A 22,131-nucleotide genomic window follows, 5' to 3' on the forward strand; every position below is an offset into this window, starting at 1 on the left:
ACCACTGTGAGCTCCCGAGACTTGCCCTTGATTTATGGGAGACTTGAACAAGTGAGCCAATTAAGCCAATCAAATAGCAATAAAAATCAAGCAAGTTAAACAACGTTGCAACACTCAAGTGTGGCTCGCACTCAAAATTGACAAAAAGGCAAATGGCAATAAATTTGGAGCTCTGCCACCTTCTGTCCCTCACTTTGTCCAGTTAGTTCTTTGCTATGTCCATCTGTGGCTTCTGGCATTTACTCTGTTGGTTTCATTGCGATGGATATGCATGTGGTTTAGGAAAATAATGCTTTGTTGCAATGAGATTCCTGAACTAATTAGTTGAGCAACGAGTGAGCTTTGAATGACTTACGAGGAAAGATTGTAAAATATTGTACTGCTTTACAAAAGACCATGGAATCTTAGAACTGGAACAATCTAGCCCACTCATTTTGTGGACGAGGAGGACGAGGAAATTGGAGCCCTGAGAGGTTAAATGTTTTGCTCATGGTCACATTGTTGGCAGCCGATCACGAAATCATTCATTCATTCATTCATTTAGTCCTTGGAAACTATCTGAGTGCTCCTTTGTTTCAGCTCTTCTGTGTTTTGGGGCTAGTGGTGGACAAGTGAGCGCTTACAAGGTTGGTGTATACGTGTGAGTAGTGGTGAAGCAGCTGCCTTACTTCTTCTGAAGGAAACAAGCTGGTGGGCTGCTGGGAAGTGTCTTTGGATTCAATTGGTGGTCACAGAAGCCTCCCTAAAGAGGTGACCTTTAAGCTGAAACCTGAATTGCAGTAAATATTGAGTCGTTCCCACGAGGATTTGGGGACAGAGCATCTGAGGGAACAGCCAAATGCAAAGGCGTGGAAGTGGGACAGGTTTGGTACGTTTGAGATGCATTCCGCTGACTTTATAGCTGGAGTACAGGACCTGAGGACTTGAGGCTGTGAGATGCAGTTGAGAGGCAGCCAGTGGTCAGTACACACGTGTCCGGATCCCAGACCAGTGCTGGCTGGTCTACACAAAACCCGGATGGAAGGTTTCCATGCCACCAGGTGTCCGAAGATGCTTTCTGTTTGTTTGTAATCTAGACTCAGTGTTGCTCTCCTTTAAATACATCTACTTAAATAACGTAGGTGAATGAGCATTTACAAGATGTCTCCCAAAGCTTGAAATTTGGACCCTACCCTGTCACCAGTTTCCCTCTACCTTCAAGATGGATGCTTACATTTTCAGAGGTCCTAATTTTTATTTTTAGTTAATCAATCTTAATCATGCACAGAAAGACTATGTTTTGAGTGGATGACTAGTTGTAGATTTGACATGATGTCGGTTCAAGTAGTGTGAACAATTGCCGCATGTTTACTCAATATTGCTTACTCAAATTTTATACTGAGACACGGGGAGGCATTTTGTGCCAGAACTGCTGTAACCTTTACTAATACTGCTCTTGTGTCCCCACTCCCCCCGCCCCTGTTTTTCCTCACCAGATTGAGAATGCCAGTGACGTGCTCATCACACCCTTGGAGAAGTTCCGAAAGGAGCAGATTGGGGCGGCCAAGGTGAGACTTTGCAACCCTTGTTCTTGGATTTTAGGGCGGATAGTCTGGAAAACACACCCACTTTAGAAAATGTTCAGAAACTCTTGGGCGGATAAGCCTGGAAACTAGGTCATCTGTTCTTCACAAGTATCTGAAGTGACATTGTGTGGTCAGCCCCACAGCAGTCATTCTGGTATTTTGATAGCTGCATCATAGTTTTGTGCTAGTTCATAAATGGTCCAAAGGTAGAAACCACGCATTCTCCTGCTCTGTGTGAGTCGATAGGTACCTGTGTGCTTGGACAATGTGGGATTGGATTTACTGTGAGGTCCAGGACTCAGAGCCTGGAACGCAGGTTGCACATTGAGCCCTGTGGGCCCGGGGACTCCGTTCTTAGCCCATTTTTGCTGTGTGTGAAAATGAGCCCTCTCTTTCTAGATCTTTCATATTTTCAAGAGAAACTGAAAAGTCAGAGTTTTATGTGAAATCGCTTGTTGTTGTTTTTTTAAAAGGTTGGCAAGTAATTAAAAATATGTGTTTCACATTGTGTAGGTCAAATAGTGGGACTACTTCAGCCCAGAGGTCACCCACCATTTGTGATCACTGATCTGCAAGGACTGTAGCCCCAACTTGGCTGGTTCTAATGTGTTACAGAAAGACCGCAAAGTGATTCTTGTTCATTTGTCTCCGGGGCTCCCCTGCCCTGTGATAAATCACTAGGAAGCCCCAGCCAGCTTGACCTCAGTAAAGTGTTAGAGGCCACCTGCAGGGGAAGATGTTTTCATTGGAATCAATGAAAGCAAAAGGATTTCCAAGATTTTCTTCCTGTTTTTCTGAACTGAGTCCTTCAGCCACAGTCCCTTGCGCCACCTGCAGGGAGTTTGGGGCAACGTCACCCTCCTACCTGTGTAGATGGTAAGGATTTTACTCGGTGGTGAAATGGCCTTGAGAGGTGGCTGTAGGTGGGAAAACGACAGCCGAAATGTGGGAAGTGGGGGTCGTCTCTCCTCTCCCAACTAAGTGCATCTGCTTTCTGAAAATGAAAGAGGTGGTGTCCAGTTCAGTCAGGATGGTTGGCCATACTTTGAAGGAGGGACCACGGCAAAGATTTTTCTAGTTTTACAGAACTTTCCTACCAACTTTACAGTTTATGTTTATGAAGAAATTGGAGCTCATTGGTTTTGTATCAGAGAATAAGGAATATATCATTTAAAGGGTGTCTTGTTCCATTCAGATTTTGTGCAAAACTTTGAGCAAACACAGTGATGGGTGAGAAAAGGTGGTGAGTGCCCCTCCGAGTTCTTGCCTACACAGGCCCTCCGCGCCACTTCTCCTCAGTGGCCTTGGGGCCTGTGCCTCCTACTCCTGAAAACACACAGCAGTGGCCCTGGAGGTTCTGGAGAGCTTGGAGGCAGAGGCGGAGTGGACCTGTTTATTGAGTCATCTTTCCGGTGATCACTTCTCCTCTGAGCGCGGACGCCTCTCATTCTGCCTCTTCCCTCGGCACTGGTGTGGATGTTACCACAGTTACCATGAGGAGGGTCCCAAGTCTGAGTGGGGCTCCTGTTGAGTTAATACCAGTGATTGTAATGACAGGAGCAGGTACTTCTCCAGGTCGCGTGGGTGAGGAAGCTGTGGAAGGTGAGAAATGCGAGCATAAAAAAATTTAAGGAAGGCGTTTGCTCACCAAAACATGTTTCCTCTCACTCATATTCTCACGATGTGATGACGATGGGGGTGACTGTCCTTCCTCCCCCTTTGTCATTTCCTTCTTTTCCCCCTTCAGTATACCTGCTGCTCTCCATGAACCCTCCCACACCCTACATTTATATCACAGTGTTATGTGCATTTTAGAGAAAACAAAGTGACAACAAACGTTCTACTAGGGGACCTAGGGAGCAGACTCAAGAATACTTAAGAGCCAGCAAAGGCTCTTCAGCGGCAAAGTTAAAGCTGCTGAACTCTGCGTGTGTGATGCTAAAATTACCCTTCCTCTTCCTCTCCCCTCTCGTGCTGCTGCCGTTGCTATAACGACCTGTTGCTACTTGCAGGAAGCAGAAGTTAGAGAGTGGGGTGTGAAGGCGGCCAGGGAGGTGAGCTCCTGGCCGTTCCTGTGCTATGTGGCCTCTCGGGGCAGGAGAGCACCCTGGATCGAGCTTGGCATAACCGTGGCCCTGTGCTTAAGGTTCTGAGTTTGGGAGAGTTTATTTTTCCTGCAGCCCAAGCTGGGCTCTGCGAGTGAAAGTAGAATAGACATTGGCAAACAGTAGCTAAGAGTGGGCGCTAGAGCTAGACTGCTTGCGTTCACATCTCACTTCTGCCACTTGCACGTAAACGTGGGGAGGTTACTGAACCGCCCTGTGCCTGTTTTGCTGAGCTGCTAAACGGGGATAATGTTAATACTTACCTCGCAGGGCGGTTATGAGGAAGAAATGAGTGAACTCATGCGAAGTGCTTGGAACTGTGTCTGTCACAGGGTCGTTTGAGGTTAGCTCTTATAGTCAGTGCTCACAGTTCATTCGTTACAGAGAGATGGGGAGCCGGCTCTGTGCCCCATACTCGTGCGTGGAGAACAGTCCTGATGTGCTGTGGCTGGGGAGAAAGACATTAGACACAAACTATAAGTAACCACATGACCTCAAATTGTGGTGGTGGTGTCAGGGAGGGGGACATGGGACATGGGACATGGAAAGCACGTGGTCTTAATAAGAAGGAGGTAGATTTAGATGGTGGACCCCGTCATCTCCATCACCACCATCACCACCACCACCACCACCACCTTCACCACCATCATCATCGTCATTCACTGAGATTCACCTGCCATGTCCCGGGCACTCTGCTAAGCATTGTATGTGGTTTGTCCCATTCAGTCCTAACCATCCTGTGAGGAGGTGGGCGTCCTTATCCTTGTTTTATTAGACAGTCTTTGAGCTGAAAGAGGAAACCTGAGCAATTGTCTCATCTAGTTTATAGACAAGAGGACCGAATCCGGGAGAGGGGCAGTGACTTCTTTAGAGTCAGTCCATAGAGTTGCGAATGATTTGCTGGATTCTACTTCTGTCCCTTATCCGCATAGCCACCCACAGTGGGCTCCCTGGAAGGGGGACACTGTCTTGTCCCTAAGTGACTGAGTAACATCACCCTCCCATCTGCAGAGTGTTATGTAAATCTTGGTAGGGTTACTCCTGCAGAGCTCTTATGGCTGCTGCTTAGGACAGAACTGCCTCCTTTCCTGTTGCTGTGCTATCGTCTGGAACACGGAATGTGGAGGCTCGAGGTGCTAGAAAGTCACAGAATGTCAGTGACTCATGTTCCCCGGCCTTTCCTCACCTCTGGCCATCTGGACTGTCCCGGGGTTCATGACAGCGCTGGTGGAGTGGCTAAATGAGCATTCATTGGGAGTTGGAGCCTCAGCTCTTGGTCGCTGGTTTCTATGAAGGAAAAGAGTTGCTTGAGTCAAGTGTCTTGCCTGTACCTCTCCAATTTGAAGGAGTAATGCCTCCTCGGGCTTTTTCTTCAGTTGCTTCTGTATGTTTAATTGCTCTTGTGTGTAAGTCGTCTTATAAGCAAAACTCAGATTTCTAGAAATGGATATATGTCAGCTAAAATTGGGTAGTTGATGATTCTGCCCACTTTATAAGGCTTAGAAATTTTGCTGTTCACCAGATAAATGGTGTCTGACATCGTGGGAGCTTGTCAGGGTGTCAGGGGATGGCTTCTTGGTGATTGCTGTGCCATTTTGACTCCTAGTGTTCTGTCCAGAGCATTTGCATTCACTGCTCTAGAAGGCGCCACTCTCCACGTCACGTGATTAGCAGGTCTCAGCTCACACCTCCCCTCCCCAGTGAGGCCTCTCTTGAGTTCCCTATCTGCAGAATCTCTGTGACTGCACCCTGTTTATTTCCTTCGCAGCACTTGTGGCAGTTTATAATGATGCGGTTTACTTGTTTAGTGGTTAATTGTGTTTCTTCTACCGGAACATCCCCACTGTGAAGGGAGGGACCACTGCTGTCCTGTATTCCAGTGCTGAAGGAGCTTAACAGGAGTGGTTGTACATTGTATCCGTATTAAATGAATAGAGAGCTCGCCTTTGAGCTTCCCTAACTAGCTGCACAAGTATTTCTTCTCCTATAGGTCTTGGAGTTACAGAAAAATATCCCCTGTGGGCTCCCCATGAGTCAAAAGCAGGAACGATGAACTCAGTAAATTTGATCCTGTTTATCAGGCTAGTGCTGACTTTCCAGCCCCCTTGCCTACCATCCCGATTGGAATGTGGAAGGAAAAGATACCTGTGACAGTGGGTCTCATGTGTGGTTGAGACATGGGCTTTGGAGGCAGCTGGTCCTGGGCTCGAATCCCAGCTCGGTCATTCTCTGCGACTTTTTACATATTAACCTCCTTGAGTTTTCCTTGTCTATAAATGGGAGATAAAAATAGAACCTCAGTGACTCAGTGGCATTGTGGGAGAGCAGGGATTATGTGTGTTATGATATGTATATTATCTTTCATTTTGAAAGCAATTAATAAAAGATAAAAATTTCTCAAATTGAGGGTTAAAAATCACCCATGATTCCCTTTCCTTAACTCAGGTATTTTCATTGAAGTATTTTCCCATCTGACCCTTGTCCACAGGCAGACGCACTGTGTAGGATGCATCAGGTTGGCAGTGTGCTATCACGACTTTGCATTCTGTTGTGAGCATGTTAACATATGACTGCGTAGCCCTCCTGGTTACATTGATTGGATGTCCCACACTTGCATGATCCCCAACCCAATCCTGGGGCAGCAGTGTTGCTGCTGGCTTGTTGTTGTTGTTATAAATGCTGCTGCAGGAATGTGTTTGTGATGATAATGTCTTCTTTGTTTTGAATTATTCCTCAGATGGAAGACCCATGTGTGATACTATTACATCAAGGGATATCTGGGTCTCTATATTAAGTACTTTTTGAACACTATTAAAACTGGATCTCCCTTAGTCTAGACTTTTCCCATTTAAGCTATAGATCTTGCTTTGGGATTGCTTCCTAGGTAAGTTCCCTCCTTCGTTTGGCTGTGGACATCCTTGTGAGTTAGAAGCTAGACATTTCTGTTTCATAATTGAAGCTCTTAGAAGGTGGAGTCCTGACTTTGGCACTGTGAAATACTGGCATTGACCTCATTTCTGGCATTGTGGTGGTGCCTCCACGACAGACACTCAACGCCACCAGCCTGTTGATGGGAGGGTGCTGGATTTAACGGGCATTGTGTGGAGAGGAGGCACTGGGTGTGCTGTGGGGTGAAGCTGTGCAGAGGGGCAGGAAGATCCGGACCCAGACGGCTTTTATTCCTGCAACATTTTACTCCTTTTCTCTTCTCCTTTCTCCTCTTGTGCCAGGAAGCCAAAAAGAAGTATGACAAGGAGACAGAGAAGTACTGTGGCATCTTAGAAAAACACTTGAATCTGTCTTCCAAAAAGAAAGAATCTCAGCTTCAGGAGGTAAGAAACTTTACTAGTATCGTGAATAAAGTGTTAATTTTTCCATGGTGCTGTGGATAGGATATGTGCTGGTTACTCTTTGCCAGAAAATCCTGGGTTTGGAAGAGACCTCGGAAACCAGGAGCTTGATCTATGCCTGATGCGGGACCCCACCCACATCCTTTGTGGCTGTCCAGCGTGGCAGGGTCGGAGGGACAGACTGGTCAAGATCACCCTCCTTGCTGGACAGCGCTAATTGCTAGAATGTGCTTCTTCCTTTCAAACTGAGATCTCTTTTCCTCTTACCCTTGACCTTGATTCTGTACTCTATTATCTCACCTTTTGACTTTCTGCCTTATGTCAGTAATTTGAAATGTTAGTATCGGAAGCACTTTGTTCATCCATCCTTAATGTTAATTTAAAAAAATTATTTCAACCAGTACTTGACATTAGTCTTTTTTTTTTTTTAAGCAGATTTTATTGTCACTCATATGGTTTGTGCTTTGGTAACCTTGTTTCAGAAAAGCAAATTCTCCGACCTGCCCCTTGTCTTTTTGGATTTCTATGGGATCTTTTAAGAGTAGTTTATTTGGAAAGAAAAGTCAGTTTTGCAGTCATGGAGTGGTGGCCGTTTTTATTTCGCTCACAGAGATTGGCCTGGCAAGGGAATTCAGATTTCTGGGACACAGGACAGTTTCCTTGTGAGACTCCAAATTTGACTACATGAATGTCATTTTATTTAACTCAACAATTTGCTTGACCTTTCTCAGGTATGTGCTAAAGAGCAGCTGTGACTTCTAAGCTGGCCCTCATTCTTAAATGTCCTTCCTTTTGAGCAAATACCATGCCGGTACTTCTGTCAAGTGAAAATGCATATGAAGATGGTAGGGCCCAAGGTTGGGAGATGAAGACAACTCAGGAGATGGTGGAATCCAGTCCCCCGCCAACCAGGATCTCTGACACGTCCTTGGTTAGGAACGTGTGGGTCTCAGAACTCTTTGCTTGGGTGTTTAAGCCAATTGTTTGAGTAACAGGGAGGGCTCAGCAACCATCCTAGCAACTGGTGTTAGTAGTGGACTTTGCAGATCAGTTCTTGGCCAGCCAACCAATAGCAATCGAGGACTTGGTATAAATTGTAAAATGTAGAAAACACTAACCTTTCCTTAAAGATCTTGTGCCCGAGTAGGGAAAAAGAAGTAGGGTGTGTGAGGAGATGGTTCGTGAAGTAGCAAAGCTATTCAAGTGCATCTTGCCAAATGTGACTGAGAAGGCTAAATAAATGCTTCTTTTCATTGATGGTATATAAAAGGCTATTCCCAGTTCTGGGGACATAGGTACCAGAAGATACTCAAGGACAGGTAATTGTCCCTGGTAAATATATAGTAATTCTGTGTAGGAGCTGTTCTGATGCCCTTACTTTTTAGTTATTTAGTTTTAATGTCATACGGCATTTAGGGTCGGGAAACTAGATTGAAGCAGAGTCTTTTTGGCTGCAGATCACAATGGCCAGACCTGGTCAGTCCTATGGTTTCTAAGCAGTTAGGGGAGTTGAAGTGTTCAAGACCTGAGCAAGGGTGTGATTGTTCCAGCACCTACTGATAGTGGGAGGCCCACAGTATGGTTATCCTGTAGGCGTGGCGTTCCCCAGAGGGCGGGTGTTCTGGTCTATTCTCTCCAGGCCTGGATATTGCTGACCTGGCCTGGGGTGAGTCCAACATGTTCTCTCTTTCAGGGCCACGGAACTACCACCATATTCCCCTGAGATGGCAGAGTGTAGGGACCAACGCACTGGCTGGCAAAGAGATACCTCATTTCATGGCCTGCTCTGCCACGGAGTCACTGTGTGACCTGGGACAGGTCCTCATCTCTCCGAGCACTTAGTTAATTTGTGAAATACTCTTTGAAACACCTGTCCTGCCTGTTTCATGTGGGAGAAGGCAGATTATAGCTGCTACACAGAGAGAGTGTTTATTCCTCTGACTGGCCTGCTCCCCTCCATCCTGTTTCCAAATTGGATGGTACTTGTCTTGATTGCCTTAGTCTGTTCAGGCTGCTATAACAGAATGCCATAGACTGGGTGGCTTATGAACAAGAAATCTCTTCTCCCAGCTCGGGAGGCTGGGAAGGCCAAGATTAAGGAAGGTGCTAGCAGACTTGGTGTCTGGTGATGCCTGCTCCCTGGTTCATAGCTGGGTGTCTTCTTGCTGTGTCCTCACATGGCACGAGGGATGGGAGAGCTGATCCCATTTCTGAGGGCTCCATCCTCATGAGGCCTCACCTCTCTATGCCATTACATTGGGGATTGGGTTACATCATACGAATTGAGGGGGCGCAAACATTCAGTCTGCAGCGTGGACTTCGCCAGCATATATCTTAGTGTACATTTTTTCATTATGGTCTTTTGTTACAATCCTTGGTGTACTTGTCTTTTACTTATTTACACTTTCTAAGTACTTTGAGAGCCAGGAGTGAGCTAAAGGTCTTTCTTGCAAGTCCTGGTCTGATCTCAAGCATTGCTTTTTGGTTGTACTTGAATTGAATTAAATTAAATAAAAATCTAATAATAATGACAATAGAGGCAATACTTTTACTTAACAACAACAACAATCATAGCAGCCAATGTTGACTGAATGCACATTTCTGTACCAGGTACTGTGTGGAGCACTTTACATGGAATCTTTTCAAATCCTCACAGACACACGTTGAAGTACAGGTGTATTCCCTCTATTTTACATATAAGGAAACCAAGGCTCAGAAATGTTTAATAGTCTGCCCAGAGCAGGTCAGCGAGGATTTGCACCCTGGCTCCCCACTCTGCAGCCCTTTCCTTTAACCTAGTATGTTCTTCTACTTCTTTCTCCATCTTGGGTGGGAGGGATGGTGCTCTCCGGCTGCCTGCCATTGTTATTCAACCCAAGTGTCATGCAAATAGAGGTGACCTAGATGGGGGGACTTGGGTGATCCTTTGGTTGAACCTCCTGGAATTGAACTGAGGCCCTTGGAGAGGTCAAGTGAGTTGCTCAAGGTCTTCCATCTCTTTAGTGATGATTTTCTTCACATTTATTTAAAAAGCAACTTTTAGGAGCATTATTAAACACCTAGTACATATTTAATGAAATGTGCTTCCTTTGATTATCCAAAATCGTTCCATGATTGCAGGGCTCTGAAATGAATATTTTTAAGTTCCAGCCCATCCCTAGATCCTGGTGGGTGAAATTATGGGGCAGCGATGTGGGATGACACTGCCATCTAGTGGATGAGTTTTTAAAAATCAGTGTATTCTTCAGTGGCTCAGAAGTTTGCTTCAGAGACAATATTCATTTGTTCAACAAATATTCATTGGACGCTCCTGTGAAAGTCTGTTCAGGTGTCGGGTGTATTGCGGGGAGTGAAATGAGGGATCTGCCTTCGTGGAACTTACAGTCTAGGAGAATGTCTCTTTTCTAAGAAGCACAGAATAGTTGGTGAGTCTCAGACAAGCTGGTAGATTTAGTTTCTCAAGTTATAGGCACGGAAACTGTCTTGAGTGGTCTGCTGGGTAGGTTGGAATCCTGACTTACAATTCCATTACACTGGGAGCTAAAGATGTGGTGAATTCTATGGCCCAGACGAGCAGGGGCATTGACAAAAGACATACTGTTCCATTCTGGATTTCGTCTTCCTTTTCCTTTGGAAGTTCAGCCAGTTACGTGTTTCTTCTGGGTGCTGGGTCCTGATGGCCATGTAGAGATCTATTCATTCATTCCTTGAGTGTCTAGTGAATACTCACCATGCGCCAGTCACCATGCAGGAAACTGGGATAGAAAAGTGGAAAAATGAGACAGTCTTTGCTGTTATCAACTTTATATTCCAGTAGTCAATATAGAAGAGAGGAATAAGTAAGAAATTCACGTAGTGATAAGGAAATAAACTGGGAGGTAAGGTAGAGACTCCTTGGGGTAACCTATCTAAAATAATGTGGTCGCTGAAGCCTGCTCTAAAGAAGTAACATTTGGACTGAGACCAGAAGGATGAAAAGGAGGGAACTAAGTAAAAAGCTAGGGCCTTGTTCCATAATTGTGGGTTCCATAAAATCTGGATTACTGGGTCATGAAATAAAGTAAGCTGGAACAGAATGGAAAATATGGAGGTGTATTACACTTAATTATAAATGTATGTTTATTAGGTCATAATGTGCAAGGTATTTCTTACTGTGCATTGAAGTTAAAACAATTGAATGTTTATCTAGATGAGGAGGTTTTCAGCTAGAAGGAATACCAAGTGCAAAGGGTGCGTGGTAAGAAAGAGACTTGGCGTGTCGGGGGACAGCAAGGAGCCCCGAGTGGCTGGAGCACGTGCGATCCGTATGGGTTGGGAGGAGGTGGGGAGGGATGGGCGGGCAGGTCATACCCGGTCTGTGGACCATGGTGGAAGCCATGGGAAGGCATCGAAGTGGCTGCGAGAGCATCTAGTTTAGATTTTAGGAACGGTGTTTGGCTCCTGGGTGGAGACTGGATTGGAAGGAGAGGGTCAGAGAATGAAAGCAGGGAGACCAGTTAGGAGAGGAGCGTACCCGCCGGAGATGATGTGGCCGGGTTATGGTACAAGGAGTGATCGAAGCCCGGCCGCTCTGACAGCCCTGGTGGGGATAACAGCCAGCGTGCACACGACACTTTCTGGTTTTCAAATGGTTCATGTCCTTTAGCTCATTTTCTCTTTGGAACAGCTCTTCTCAGAGCAAGGGCAGATATTATCACCTCTGCCCTCCAGGTATGGGGAAGAGACCCAGAGAGAGGGTAAGTGACTTGAGTCCATCTCCCCAGCTAGAAAAGGACAGAACTGCAATTGCAGCTCAGGCGTTTGCTCTGCCAGCTCTCTGACTGATGCTGGGCACTGCTGTTTTTCTCCTAGGACGTCCCTTCTGGCTCCTTCATCCTGCCTGACTGCAGGAGGCTCTTTGCAGATGTTCAGAATGGCCTTATTTTCAGTCTCAGTCTCAGTTATAAGCCCTACCAGGGAGGATGTGTGAGGGCTGCAAGCCCAGGTAGATACATGGTGTAAGTGTGCTGGGTTTGACTACAAAGAAATGCAATGGGCCTTGGCTGGCAGGAGCCCAGGTGAAAGGTGTGTCTGCCCAGTTGTCTAAACAGCTACACTTGGGGAGGGGGGTGCAGCACTTTCTGAAACCCTGCCTCCAAATAAACAGTAGTCAGTGCTCAGCTATCAACTTCCCCCGTAGGCTTAGCCCTGCATTTTGTTTTTTTTCAGCAGTTACCCAGCAGGCTCACGTCTGTGTATTAACTCGTGCGTTGCCCTGGGAGGAAGTTGCTAGCAGATTTGAATGAATTCCTTCGTGCTGTTTCATAGCATCATGTGCTTTAGCAGTGTTTGTACTTTTCTGTTTATTTGCATGATTATTTGATTAACATCTCTTTTCCTGCCTATGCTATGAGTTCCATGAAGGAAGTTCCTTTTTGCTCATAATACTTGAATGAATTAAATGAATCATTTGCCAAGTCCTGAAGATGTCAGGGTAGCAATGCTATATTTGATGTAAAGGAAGGAAAGATCTATTCTAAGTTCCTCTGCAGGAACCTTGACAAAGGAACAACTGGAAGACAGAGCCCTTCAGGGGCTTTGTTTGTCTTTGTAAAGATGCTATAGAATGGTTTCTGACCCCTTCATTTCTAAAGAAAAAAGTGTTTTGTTTCCTATTAGCAGGACATTTTTTTTTATTAAAAATCCACTTTTCTTGGGTCACTGAAATGTGCTTGCAATGTAATTATCTGCTTTGAAAGAATGAATTGACACAGTCCCATTGTGGACAGGTTAAGAGCATTCCCGGGATAGTGGAAGTACTGACCAGCGCTGCATTTTGCTACCCTGGGTTCTGGAACCTAGATCAGTGGTCTAATTGTACCCTGGAAAGGCCACACACCTGCACAGAGGGAGAAGCGAGGTTCACAGGGAACAGTGGAATGACTCTGCTTGGAATAACCTGACAGTTCATCCTTGACACCAAGAAAGTACCTGGGACTCATGCAAGTGTCCTTTTCTGAGGTGCCCTGCACTCTAACCGTTGTTTTGCTCATTAGGAAGGATGGGTCGGAGATGGCCCTGCAGGTTTTCTTTTGCTCTTTTGCGGGAACTCAGGCCTGTCATAGGCCTTGGGAGGCGGTCCTGCCCAGTGGTTTAACGACAGTCAAGGGTCTTGGAGGCCCCCTGACCAGGACCGAAGTCCCAGCTCTTCCCGGAACCAGCTGCGTCATGTTCCTTAATGTTAGCAGACTTCATTTCCTTCTATAAATTTGAGGTGAAGATAATATCTTCTTTTTAGGAATCTAGTGAGGATCGAGTAACTAAAATCAATAAGGTCTGAATCAGGTAATGTATGTATAGCTGGGACACGGCGCTCACCCGACCATTATCGTTACTCTTATTTCTGTTTCATGCTCTTCGATTTGTCTTTTAAAACCATCTCCAGAGATTTTTTTTTTTTTCTGGCCTGCTCGCTAGAATGCTCTTCTTGGGTCGTGCGTTGATTTTTCTCTGGCATTCCTTCTTGTTTGTAGGCAGACAGCCAAGTAGACCTGGTCCGGCAGCATTTCTACGAAGTGTCCCTGGAGTACGTCTTCAAGGTGCAGGAAGTCCAAGAGAGAAAGATGTTTGAGTTCGTGGAGCCTGTAAGTAGATGCTGTGTGGGACGGGGTGTCCACACTTTCCTCCCCTCCCCTCATTCCAGCTGCCTACGTGACACGATGCTCTGAGTTGTTGATGAAAAGCTTGACCAGCCCTGATGCTGTGCCTTCTGCTGAGGAGCCGGCCTTTGTCAGTCTGCTCCCCTGGCTTATTTCCTGTACTTGTTCCTATACCGCCCCAGGCAGCGCAGTTAGCAGCAGTCGCTTCTCGCCACCCTGTGCTGTCCTGTTTGGTCTGTAGGTGGAAGTAAAGCAGGGAGGAGCTTTCATTTTGCCAGTCAATAGTGATTCTACCTTAACTTTCCTTCCCCTCTTCCTTTTTCCCTCAAATAATCCAACTATAGTAGTGACCCGAGGAAACTGGGAAATGTAGATGATACCTTTCTCTTTTTGCCTCCTGAGTTCAGAGTTCCTCCTCACCCCATCCACACATTAAAAGATGCCATATGAAGCGATTTCTCCGTATAGGTTTATCACCAAGCAACGTGGGGAGTCTGTAGAGTGGGCCGTGATTGCATTTGGACTTGGGCAGAGTGTCCCAGTGGACATGAAAAGTTGCAGTGTGGGAACAAACCTGGCTTTAGCTCAGGCCACCTCAGCGTGGCTGTGGCTCCATACAGACGTGGTTCCGCCCCTCCCCGCTGTGGCACTACCTTCAGAATCTGCAGCAGGAAGACGTCATGGAAATACCAGAGAGCATATGGGCCTCGGTCGAACACTCTTGCAGGCATTGCATTTTTTCAGCCAAAATGCAGCCTCTGATTTAGACCCAGGCCCACAGTCTCTTACCCGCATAGATGTAAGAGAGATTTTCTTAAGCAAATAAGAATAAAACTACAAGAAACTTAAAGAAAACGACCACTCTTTTTTAGTAAAGAATGTGTTTTATGCTCCATTTTTAATTTATGAACTCTTGGGATGCTTTTTAGACATGTAGACTTGCTAATAGTTTCATCAGGAGCCCAGTTGGCTTTGGAATTTGATGCTTATTTTATACTGAAACTGTGATCTTAGAATTCCACCCTCAGCCACCTTATCTGGCAGACTTTTAGAAGTCCTTAATTACCTCAGTCTTCTCATCTGAATATTGGACACTTTAGAGCCAACTTCCTGTTTAGCAGTGGTCTCTGACAATGTAGGGTCTGTGAGGTGGGAGAAACCATCTGTCTGAGAAAGCAAGCTTGTTGATTTCCCTGCTCAGGACACAGAGGTGTGTTAAAGCCAGCCTTTCAGGGGTTTACTGAAGACTGTTTCCTGTGGTCAGGGCAAGAATTCAAATGCTGTCACAGAATTAGCCTTTGGTATTTTTACTTGCTTTTATTAGAATTCCTGATGGGGTTAAAAAAAAAAAGTGAATCTAATAATTCTTCTGTTATATGTAATAATGTATGTTGATTGATACTACTCTATAATTGCCTAATTTGGATGAGTTCCATCCCTACATCTTTGAGCTCAGTTTTTTTATTGTCCACTTTGATCTCTCAGTAGATGTTCCTAGTAAATCAGGTAATGTATCTGTTAGCTTCTGCTGGGTAACAAATAACCATAAAACCTCATGCAATAGGCATTTCTTTCTTTCTTTCTTTCTTTCTTTCTTTCTTTCTTTCTTTCTTTCTTTTTATTGGAGAAGGGGTACATGACTTTATTGGGGAGCAGTGTGTACTTGCAGGACTTTTTTTCTAAGTCAAGTTGTTGTCTTTTCAATCTTAGTTGTGGAGGGTGCCTTTCAGCTTCAAGTTGTTGTCCTTTCAGTCTTAGTTGTGGAGGGCACAGCTCAGCTCCAGGTCCAGTTGCCATTGCTAGTTGCAGGGGGCGCAGCCCACCATCCCTTGTGGGAGTCCAACCGGCAACCTTGTGGTTGAGATGATGTGCTCCAACCAACTAAGCCATCCGGGAGCTCAGCGGCAGCTCAGCTCAAGGTGCCCTGTTCAATCTTAGTTGCAGGGGGCACTGCCCACCATCCCTTGCGGGACTCGAGGAATTGAACTGGCAACCTTGTGGTTGAGAGCCCACTGGCCCATGTGGGAATTGAACCGGCAGCCTTCGGAGTTAGGAGCATGGAGCTCTAACCGCCTGAGCCACCGGGCCGGCCCATCTTTCTTTTTTTTAAAAAATTTATTGGGGTGACAATTGTTAGTGAAATTACATAGATTTCAGGTGTACAATTCTGTATTACATCATCTATAAATCCCATTGTGTGTTTACCACCCAGTTCTCCTTCCATCACCATATATTTGGCATTTATTTCTTACACATCTCTGGGGTTCAGCCAATCCAGGCTGGGCTCAGCTGGATTACTCTGCTGATTTAGGTGGGCTTTCTCAGCCTCCTTCCTTTTTTTTCCTTCTCCTTTTCTTCCTCCTCTTTCTCTCTCTTTTTTTAAAAGAAATCTGTAGGATTTATTCTTATATTACCTGGCATTCTCTTGTAGTAGATCAGTGTCTTGAGTTTTTTTTTGAGAGTCAGTATAGCATCAATATTAAGGGGTTTAGAGCCAGATTGCTTAGATTTAAATCCCAGCTCAGCCATTTTCTAGCTGTGTGTTCTTAGGGAAGTTATTTATTTTTTTAGGGTCAGTTTCCTCATCTGCGAAATGGGTAAATAATACCACCTATCATGTAAAGATATTATGAGGATTAAATGAGTTTATTTATGTAAAATTCTTAGAACAGTTAACCTAATTAGCACCCAATTATTATATATTTATTATATAATTGCTAATTAGCACCCAGTTAATTAATTTTTTATTCTGAGAATGTATCAGCTTTGGTTCCCTAGGGTCTCCTCAAAGGAGTAAAGGAGTCAGGTGCCAATATTAACGGGGTCCACCTGTTTTAATATAAATAGTATTGGTAATTCTAAAAGTGCTTATTTCCTGAGTACTGTAGAACATGCTGAAGACCCAGCTGCTGTGTCTGAGGAGCTCACAGCCTCATTGGGAAGCAGGATATATATAGCAGAGAGGTAGCCAAGGCAGCCAGCAGTTCAGTGTCAGGTCGGATAGAATCGATGGTATAGGAGGGCCAGAGGGATTGAAAGAGTAGAAAACCATTGTGGTTTGCAGGTATTTTTCAGGTCATAAAGTAAAGACCTGGAGAGCTAATGACAGTGATTTCTGGTCTCATGCTGGAATGAACAGACAGTGACAGGGACTTGCCCAGAGTGAAATGAGAGGCTGGATATAGGATTCGTAGGTATAACCATCACTTTTCCACAGAAGTTCTTGTTTCTGAACACAGCAGCCTGTAGGCAGGTCCGGGGCTCCGGAAGCTGTGGATAGTGAGAAGAGGTTCATCAGTGAAAATGCCACTGACTAGCTCAGTGGTTCTCAAAGTCCTAGAAATACAAATCCTCAGGCCCTATCCCAGACCCAGAACTTAGGAAGCCCTCCAGGCGATTCCATTGCTCATTAAAGTCCGAGCCAGTGGCCTAGACTGTACAAAAGAACATGAAATAACAATTGGTATCAGCCGAAACTGTGCCATGTACTGTGCTAATAATAAGAGCTTTACAAACATTGTGTCATGCAGTCCTTATAATGTCTCGGAGGGTAGGTACTGTTTTCCAGATGAAGAAATGGAAACACATTTATTTATTTCTCCAAGGTCACATCTAGTAATAGCAGAACTGGTCTGGCCTTTAATCTCTATGGGCAGCATTTGATTTTTACGCGTGGAAAGGAAACCATGATGCAATCTGTTGAACTAAAGTGCTGAGGTACTTGGGGTAGGTATTCATATTTTGGGGTGGTTGCAGTCAAGGGAATCTTTGGCCATTCAAAGAACCTCTGTGCCCATTGACTGTGTTTCTTAGAAAGTAACTTCACATATTAGGATGTTACTGACCTTCAGAAAAAGAAACAAGATTTTAGTGTTCCAAGGAAGAAAACCCGGCTTCTGGGATATAGCCCATTATTTTTTGTGTGCCCTGGAAACCTTTATTTTCTTTTGGAGGTACTAACTGTCCTGGAGATTTGGGTTGCAGCTAATGACATACCGACTTCATGAAGGTGGAGCCCTGTTCCGTCTGCTCTCCGAGTTTTCATAATTGCAGGTTACCTAGCGCTGCAGAGAACTCATTCTCACATCTGCCAGGCACCGCATCCCTGAGTGTCACCTGTTTCCTGGTGCCGTGCCTTCCTGTCTTTTCTCACTGCTTCTGCCTCCTTGCAGGCCTTCATTCTTTCCCTCTGGTCTGCTGCATCCTGCCCTGGAGCTCCCCCTTCTCCAGCCGGGCCTGGACCCTTCTCACACATCAGTCTGGTTGTGTCTCTCTTGCTGAGCTGCTCCTGCTGGCACTCCTGTGCTAAGCCCATTTCATTTCAGGCTGTACCACAGCCTGGGGCACTAGTAGGGAGCATCGTTTTCTTCCTGTAAAGGGTGAGTTAAAGGCAGTTACACGGCTGACTCAGCCCACCTTCCCACCAGCCTACTCTCTGTCCTTCTTTGTGTTGTGTGAATGAATGCTTTTCGATAGCTACGTTAGTTTGCCAGGCCCGCTGTAACAAAGTCCCACAAAAGTCTTAGAGCAACGAAAATGTATTGCCTCCTAGTTCTAAAGGCCGGAAGTCCGAGATCAAGGTTGGCAGGGCCATGCATGCGCCCTCTGAAACTTGTAGGGAAATTCTCCTTCCTTTCCTCTTCCCACCTCCTGGTGGTTTGCTGGCAGGATTTGGCTTTCCTTGCTTTGTAGACGCCTCACTTCTGCCCCTCATCTTCACGTGGCTGTCTTCCCTCTGTGTGTTTCTCTGTGTCCACATTTCCCCTTTTATAAGGACACCAGTCATTTTAGGTTAAGACCTATTGGCTTCGTTTTAATTTGATTACCTCTGTAAAGACTATTTCAAAATAAAATCACGTTCTGAGGTCCTGCGGGTTAGGACTTCCAACATATCTTTTGGCGGGGGCTGAGGGTGGTGGGATGGGGTGGTGGGGGAGAGGATGGCATAATTTAACCCATAACTGTGGCTCTATTGCATGAATGAAAACAACCTAAATGTATCCAATAGTCCAGAAGGATGCAGCCAGCATTACGTGAAGCAGTTACATATTTGCTTATTTAAAAAAATAAATAAATTAGGTCTATGTTGTCAGCTAGAAATAGGAATCATTTTTTGTTGTTGTTTTGTTTTTCAGTTTTTCCCTGAGGCAAACAAGGATGGGGAAGAAGGCAAAGGGAGGTGGGGAGGGTATTGTTTGGCATTTCCTTGGTGGTTCTCTGTTTTTGTGTTGCTGACTGTTCAGGGAGGAGCCTGGGTGGATGGCGTGGCTTACTTGCTAAGCAGGTGAGGCTGCGGCAAGCTCTTCCTCTGTGTGTGTGAGCAGAAGTGTTTCTTCGAGGCAGACAGATCTTTCCATCTCTGGAGTCCTTCCGTGGGCCTTGCCCGGCTTTCTGAGGAGTGGGCTGTGCTTTCCCACTGGGTAGTAGGTTCAAAGGTTCATATAGTTTGTGGGAAGGGGGATGTCAGGAAGTGGGAGAGGGCAGAGAATGGATTGGGAGGGTCAAAGGAAGGGAAGTAGGCCAAAGATAGCAATGTCTAAGGAATTATTTCCCGTAGAAAAATGGACAGTCATGCATGATAATCAAAGGAAGTGAAAACCAGAAGAAATACTGGTAACTCTGCCTTTGGAGCTCTTGTGTGTATGCCCAGGTGGCATCTTAGTGACGTGTTTGAGACATTTAATGACCGTGAGAAAGGGAGACCCCGTTGACGTTAAGTGAAGGCTAAGTCAGAGTCACTAGGAGGCACGACCTTAGAATTAGCTCTTGTCGCCTACATTTTTCTGTAGTGGAGGACGGCTCAGCGCCTCCACAGAGTGATGGGGCACAGCACGCATGTACAGCAGGGAGGGAAGAGCTGGAACAGGTCTCCTTGGATGCTAGCACTGGGTTTGGCACAAGAGCCCCTTCTCTCCTACTGGAGCCATCTAGAAGGAAAAGTATGGGCCGCCTCCAAAAAGGATTCTGTGTAGAGTAAGTCCAAAGGATTTGGTGTCTTTGAAGAAAAGGGTTCATTATTAGCCTTCGGTGACTATGTGAGTTACCACCTGTTCATTGATTTAGGTTACGGATCTATCTGTGGTGCTATTAGATGCTCTTAGAGCCAGAGGCTCCAGCAATGCCTGCTCCCCCACCTTCCATGAGGATCTGAGGGGATATATGCTTGGGGGCAGTCATGGTACCACATTGTTGTCAACCGGGTTTTGTCTGACTCCCCAGCATAGAACTCTGTGATAAACTGGGCTGGACGTGTGGCTTAGCCCACAGACAGGTCTCTCCTCTGAGCTCAGGTAGAGTAAGTAGCACCTACCTTGGTGCTTCCCATACCTGCCACAAGCAAGGTGGGAGAGTAGGGGCGTGGGGTGAGTTCTCTTCACCTCATTAATAGGGCTGCCTCTTAGAAAAGACGAGTTAGGTGAAAATAAGGGAGACTGTGTTTAATAAGTAAAGGTATATTCATTTAGGGACTGAAAAGCTAAACACAGCAATATAAAGTCAAGCAACTGTGCCTGATGTCACATGTGGTAGAGGGACGTTGGAGTGCACTGCTCAGAATATGTGAGTTGGCATCGAAAAGTTCAGTTAACACAGGGATGGTCCCCAAATGCAGTAGAACTGAGCCTGTGATGGAGGTGAGGTTCTGGTTCTTCTAAACCTTGTTCAAACTTTGAGTATAATCCCTTTTCAGGTAGAGATTTGGAACTGAGGCAAGACGTGTAGAACTTGGGCAAGGGGCCAGCTTAGCATAACAGCAGTGAGGTTTGCATATAGGCTCTGAGACGAAAGACTACAGGAACAATTATTCAGCTTGGAGAATGGCTGGCTGGCAGGGGCCCAGGAGCATTAATAGTTTTTAAGTATATGAAGACATGTTGTAAGAATTTTAGTGAACAGATGTTTTCACTCTTCACTAAAGACAAGACTAAACAACGAATGGGCTTACTGTTAGCCCGAGGCAATTTACATGAGCATTTAGGAAACCATCATAACTGAAAATGTGGCAACATGGGAGTATTTTAATAAAGGAATCCATAGTGTTTACTTTTGGATAGTTTGGGGAAAGCACAGAAACACACTTGAGCCGACGTCTGACCTGGATGATTTTCTTTGGTTTCATTTTGCCTGGGAGGCTGTAGACTCAGAACACACCAGCTTCCTTTCCTCCCTTCTTTGTTGGTTGTCAATGTAACCACACCCTTCTGCATGACAACCTGATATTACAAGGGTACTAGCAGGAACCTGAGTTGGAGTCCTGGTCTTCAGTTTCTGAGAAAATGGTTTTCTTGGGAGGTGGTGGTGAGGATCTCAGGGTAAGAGCTTGGATGTTGGTGTCAAGGAGATCTGGTTTCAAATCCTGCCTGCCACTTACTGTGTGTTTTGGGGCAAGTTACTTGACCTCTCTGCACCTGCTTCCTCATTATTAAAATGGAGATGATAATAGCACTTACCTCATAGGTTGTTGTGAGTAGTCAGTGAGATAAGGTGCATTAAGCTACGGTGCCCGGCATACAAACCGTGCTCAGTAGGTGTTAGCCATTGTTGTTTATTCTAGACTTTCAAATCCCGGTTGGGAAAGCAGGTACAGCTGCATATACCTCTTTGTCTGGCTTACGTGAACCCTGCCTTTCTACCTCCATTGCAGCTCCTGGCATTCTTGCAAGGACTCTTCACGTTCTATCACCATGGCTATGAGCTGGCCAAGGATTTCAGTGACTTCAAGACGCAGCTGACCATTAGCATACAGAACGTGAGTGGGCGAAGGGGCAGGCTTCCTTTCCCTGGTCACGGAAAGGAAAAACCAAACCACGGGGCTGGTGGCAGGGAGGTCACTTATCTGGGTTGGAATGCAGGTGAGGAGGATGAGTCTTGCTCGGGTTCAAAGGGCACCTGGGGGCAGGCATTTCTAGGGTGCTGGGTGGCCCCGGGTTAGGACATCGTCCTCCTCCCCGTTATTCCAAAGCACTATTTATGTTTTCGGAAGTGCTGCTGCTCATTGTGTTTTCAATCTGTAGCACCAGAGCCAGGATTTCCTTTGGCAGTGGAAGCCCCACCCGCCCCAGCCCAACCCCTTCTGTGCATCTAGCTGCCTGGCCACACTAGACCTTGGAGTGTTGGGGTGGGGCACACATGCTGACCTCCAGCTCGAAGGATGTGCTCTTGTTCAACTCTTAGTCAGGCTAACAGGAAATCCGTGTCAGTGTGGTTTACTCCCAACCTCCTCTCCCAGATTTTACACAGCAGGGCCTGTCCGTGCTCAAAATCCTGGCTAGGGCTCTTTGGTTAGCAGTTAGCAGGGCTCAAGCCCCTTCCACTGTGAGTGGGCCGTGTTAGTCTGCACATTGTCTTTGTCTCTGGATGATCCTGTGTAGAAAAGAAACCCAGTGCATCCATGTGGGTCGTATGGCATGGCTTTTAGAAGCCCTGACATGCTTCTCTGTGTCTTCTGAGAGAACAGGAAGTTGCAGAGTCTTGG

At 45.8% G+C, this 22,131-nt stretch overlaps 1 protein-coding gene across 5 annotated transcripts in view; it reads left to right on the top strand.

Moving 5' to 3' along the window:
* The window catches only part of ARHGAP26 (Rho GTPase activating protein 26), a 703,968-nt gene that overhangs the window by 404,348 nt on the left and 277,489 nt on the right, over positions 1–22,131 (top strand). For all 5 annotated transcript variants that reach the window (XM_074313709.1, XM_019739058.2, XM_019739059.2 and 2 more), the window contains 4 exons: positions 1,476–1,547; positions 6,901–7,002; positions 13,533–13,643; positions 21,301–21,405. In XM_074313709.1, the coding sequence (XP_074169810.1) occupies positions 1,476–1,547; positions 6,901–7,002; positions 13,533–13,643; positions 21,301–21,405 (390 nt within the window). The remainder of the gene's footprint in view (positions 1–1,475; positions 1,548–6,900; positions 7,003–13,532; positions 13,644–21,300; positions 21,406–22,131) is intronic.

This window comes from Rhinolophus sinicus, linkage group LG10, assembly GCF_036562045.2.
Source record: "Rhinolophus sinicus isolate RSC01 linkage group LG10, ASM3656204v1, whole genome shotgun sequence".
Classification (NCBI taxonomy): Eukaryota; Metazoa; Chordata; class Mammalia; order Chiroptera; family Rhinolophidae; genus Rhinolophus; species Rhinolophus sinicus.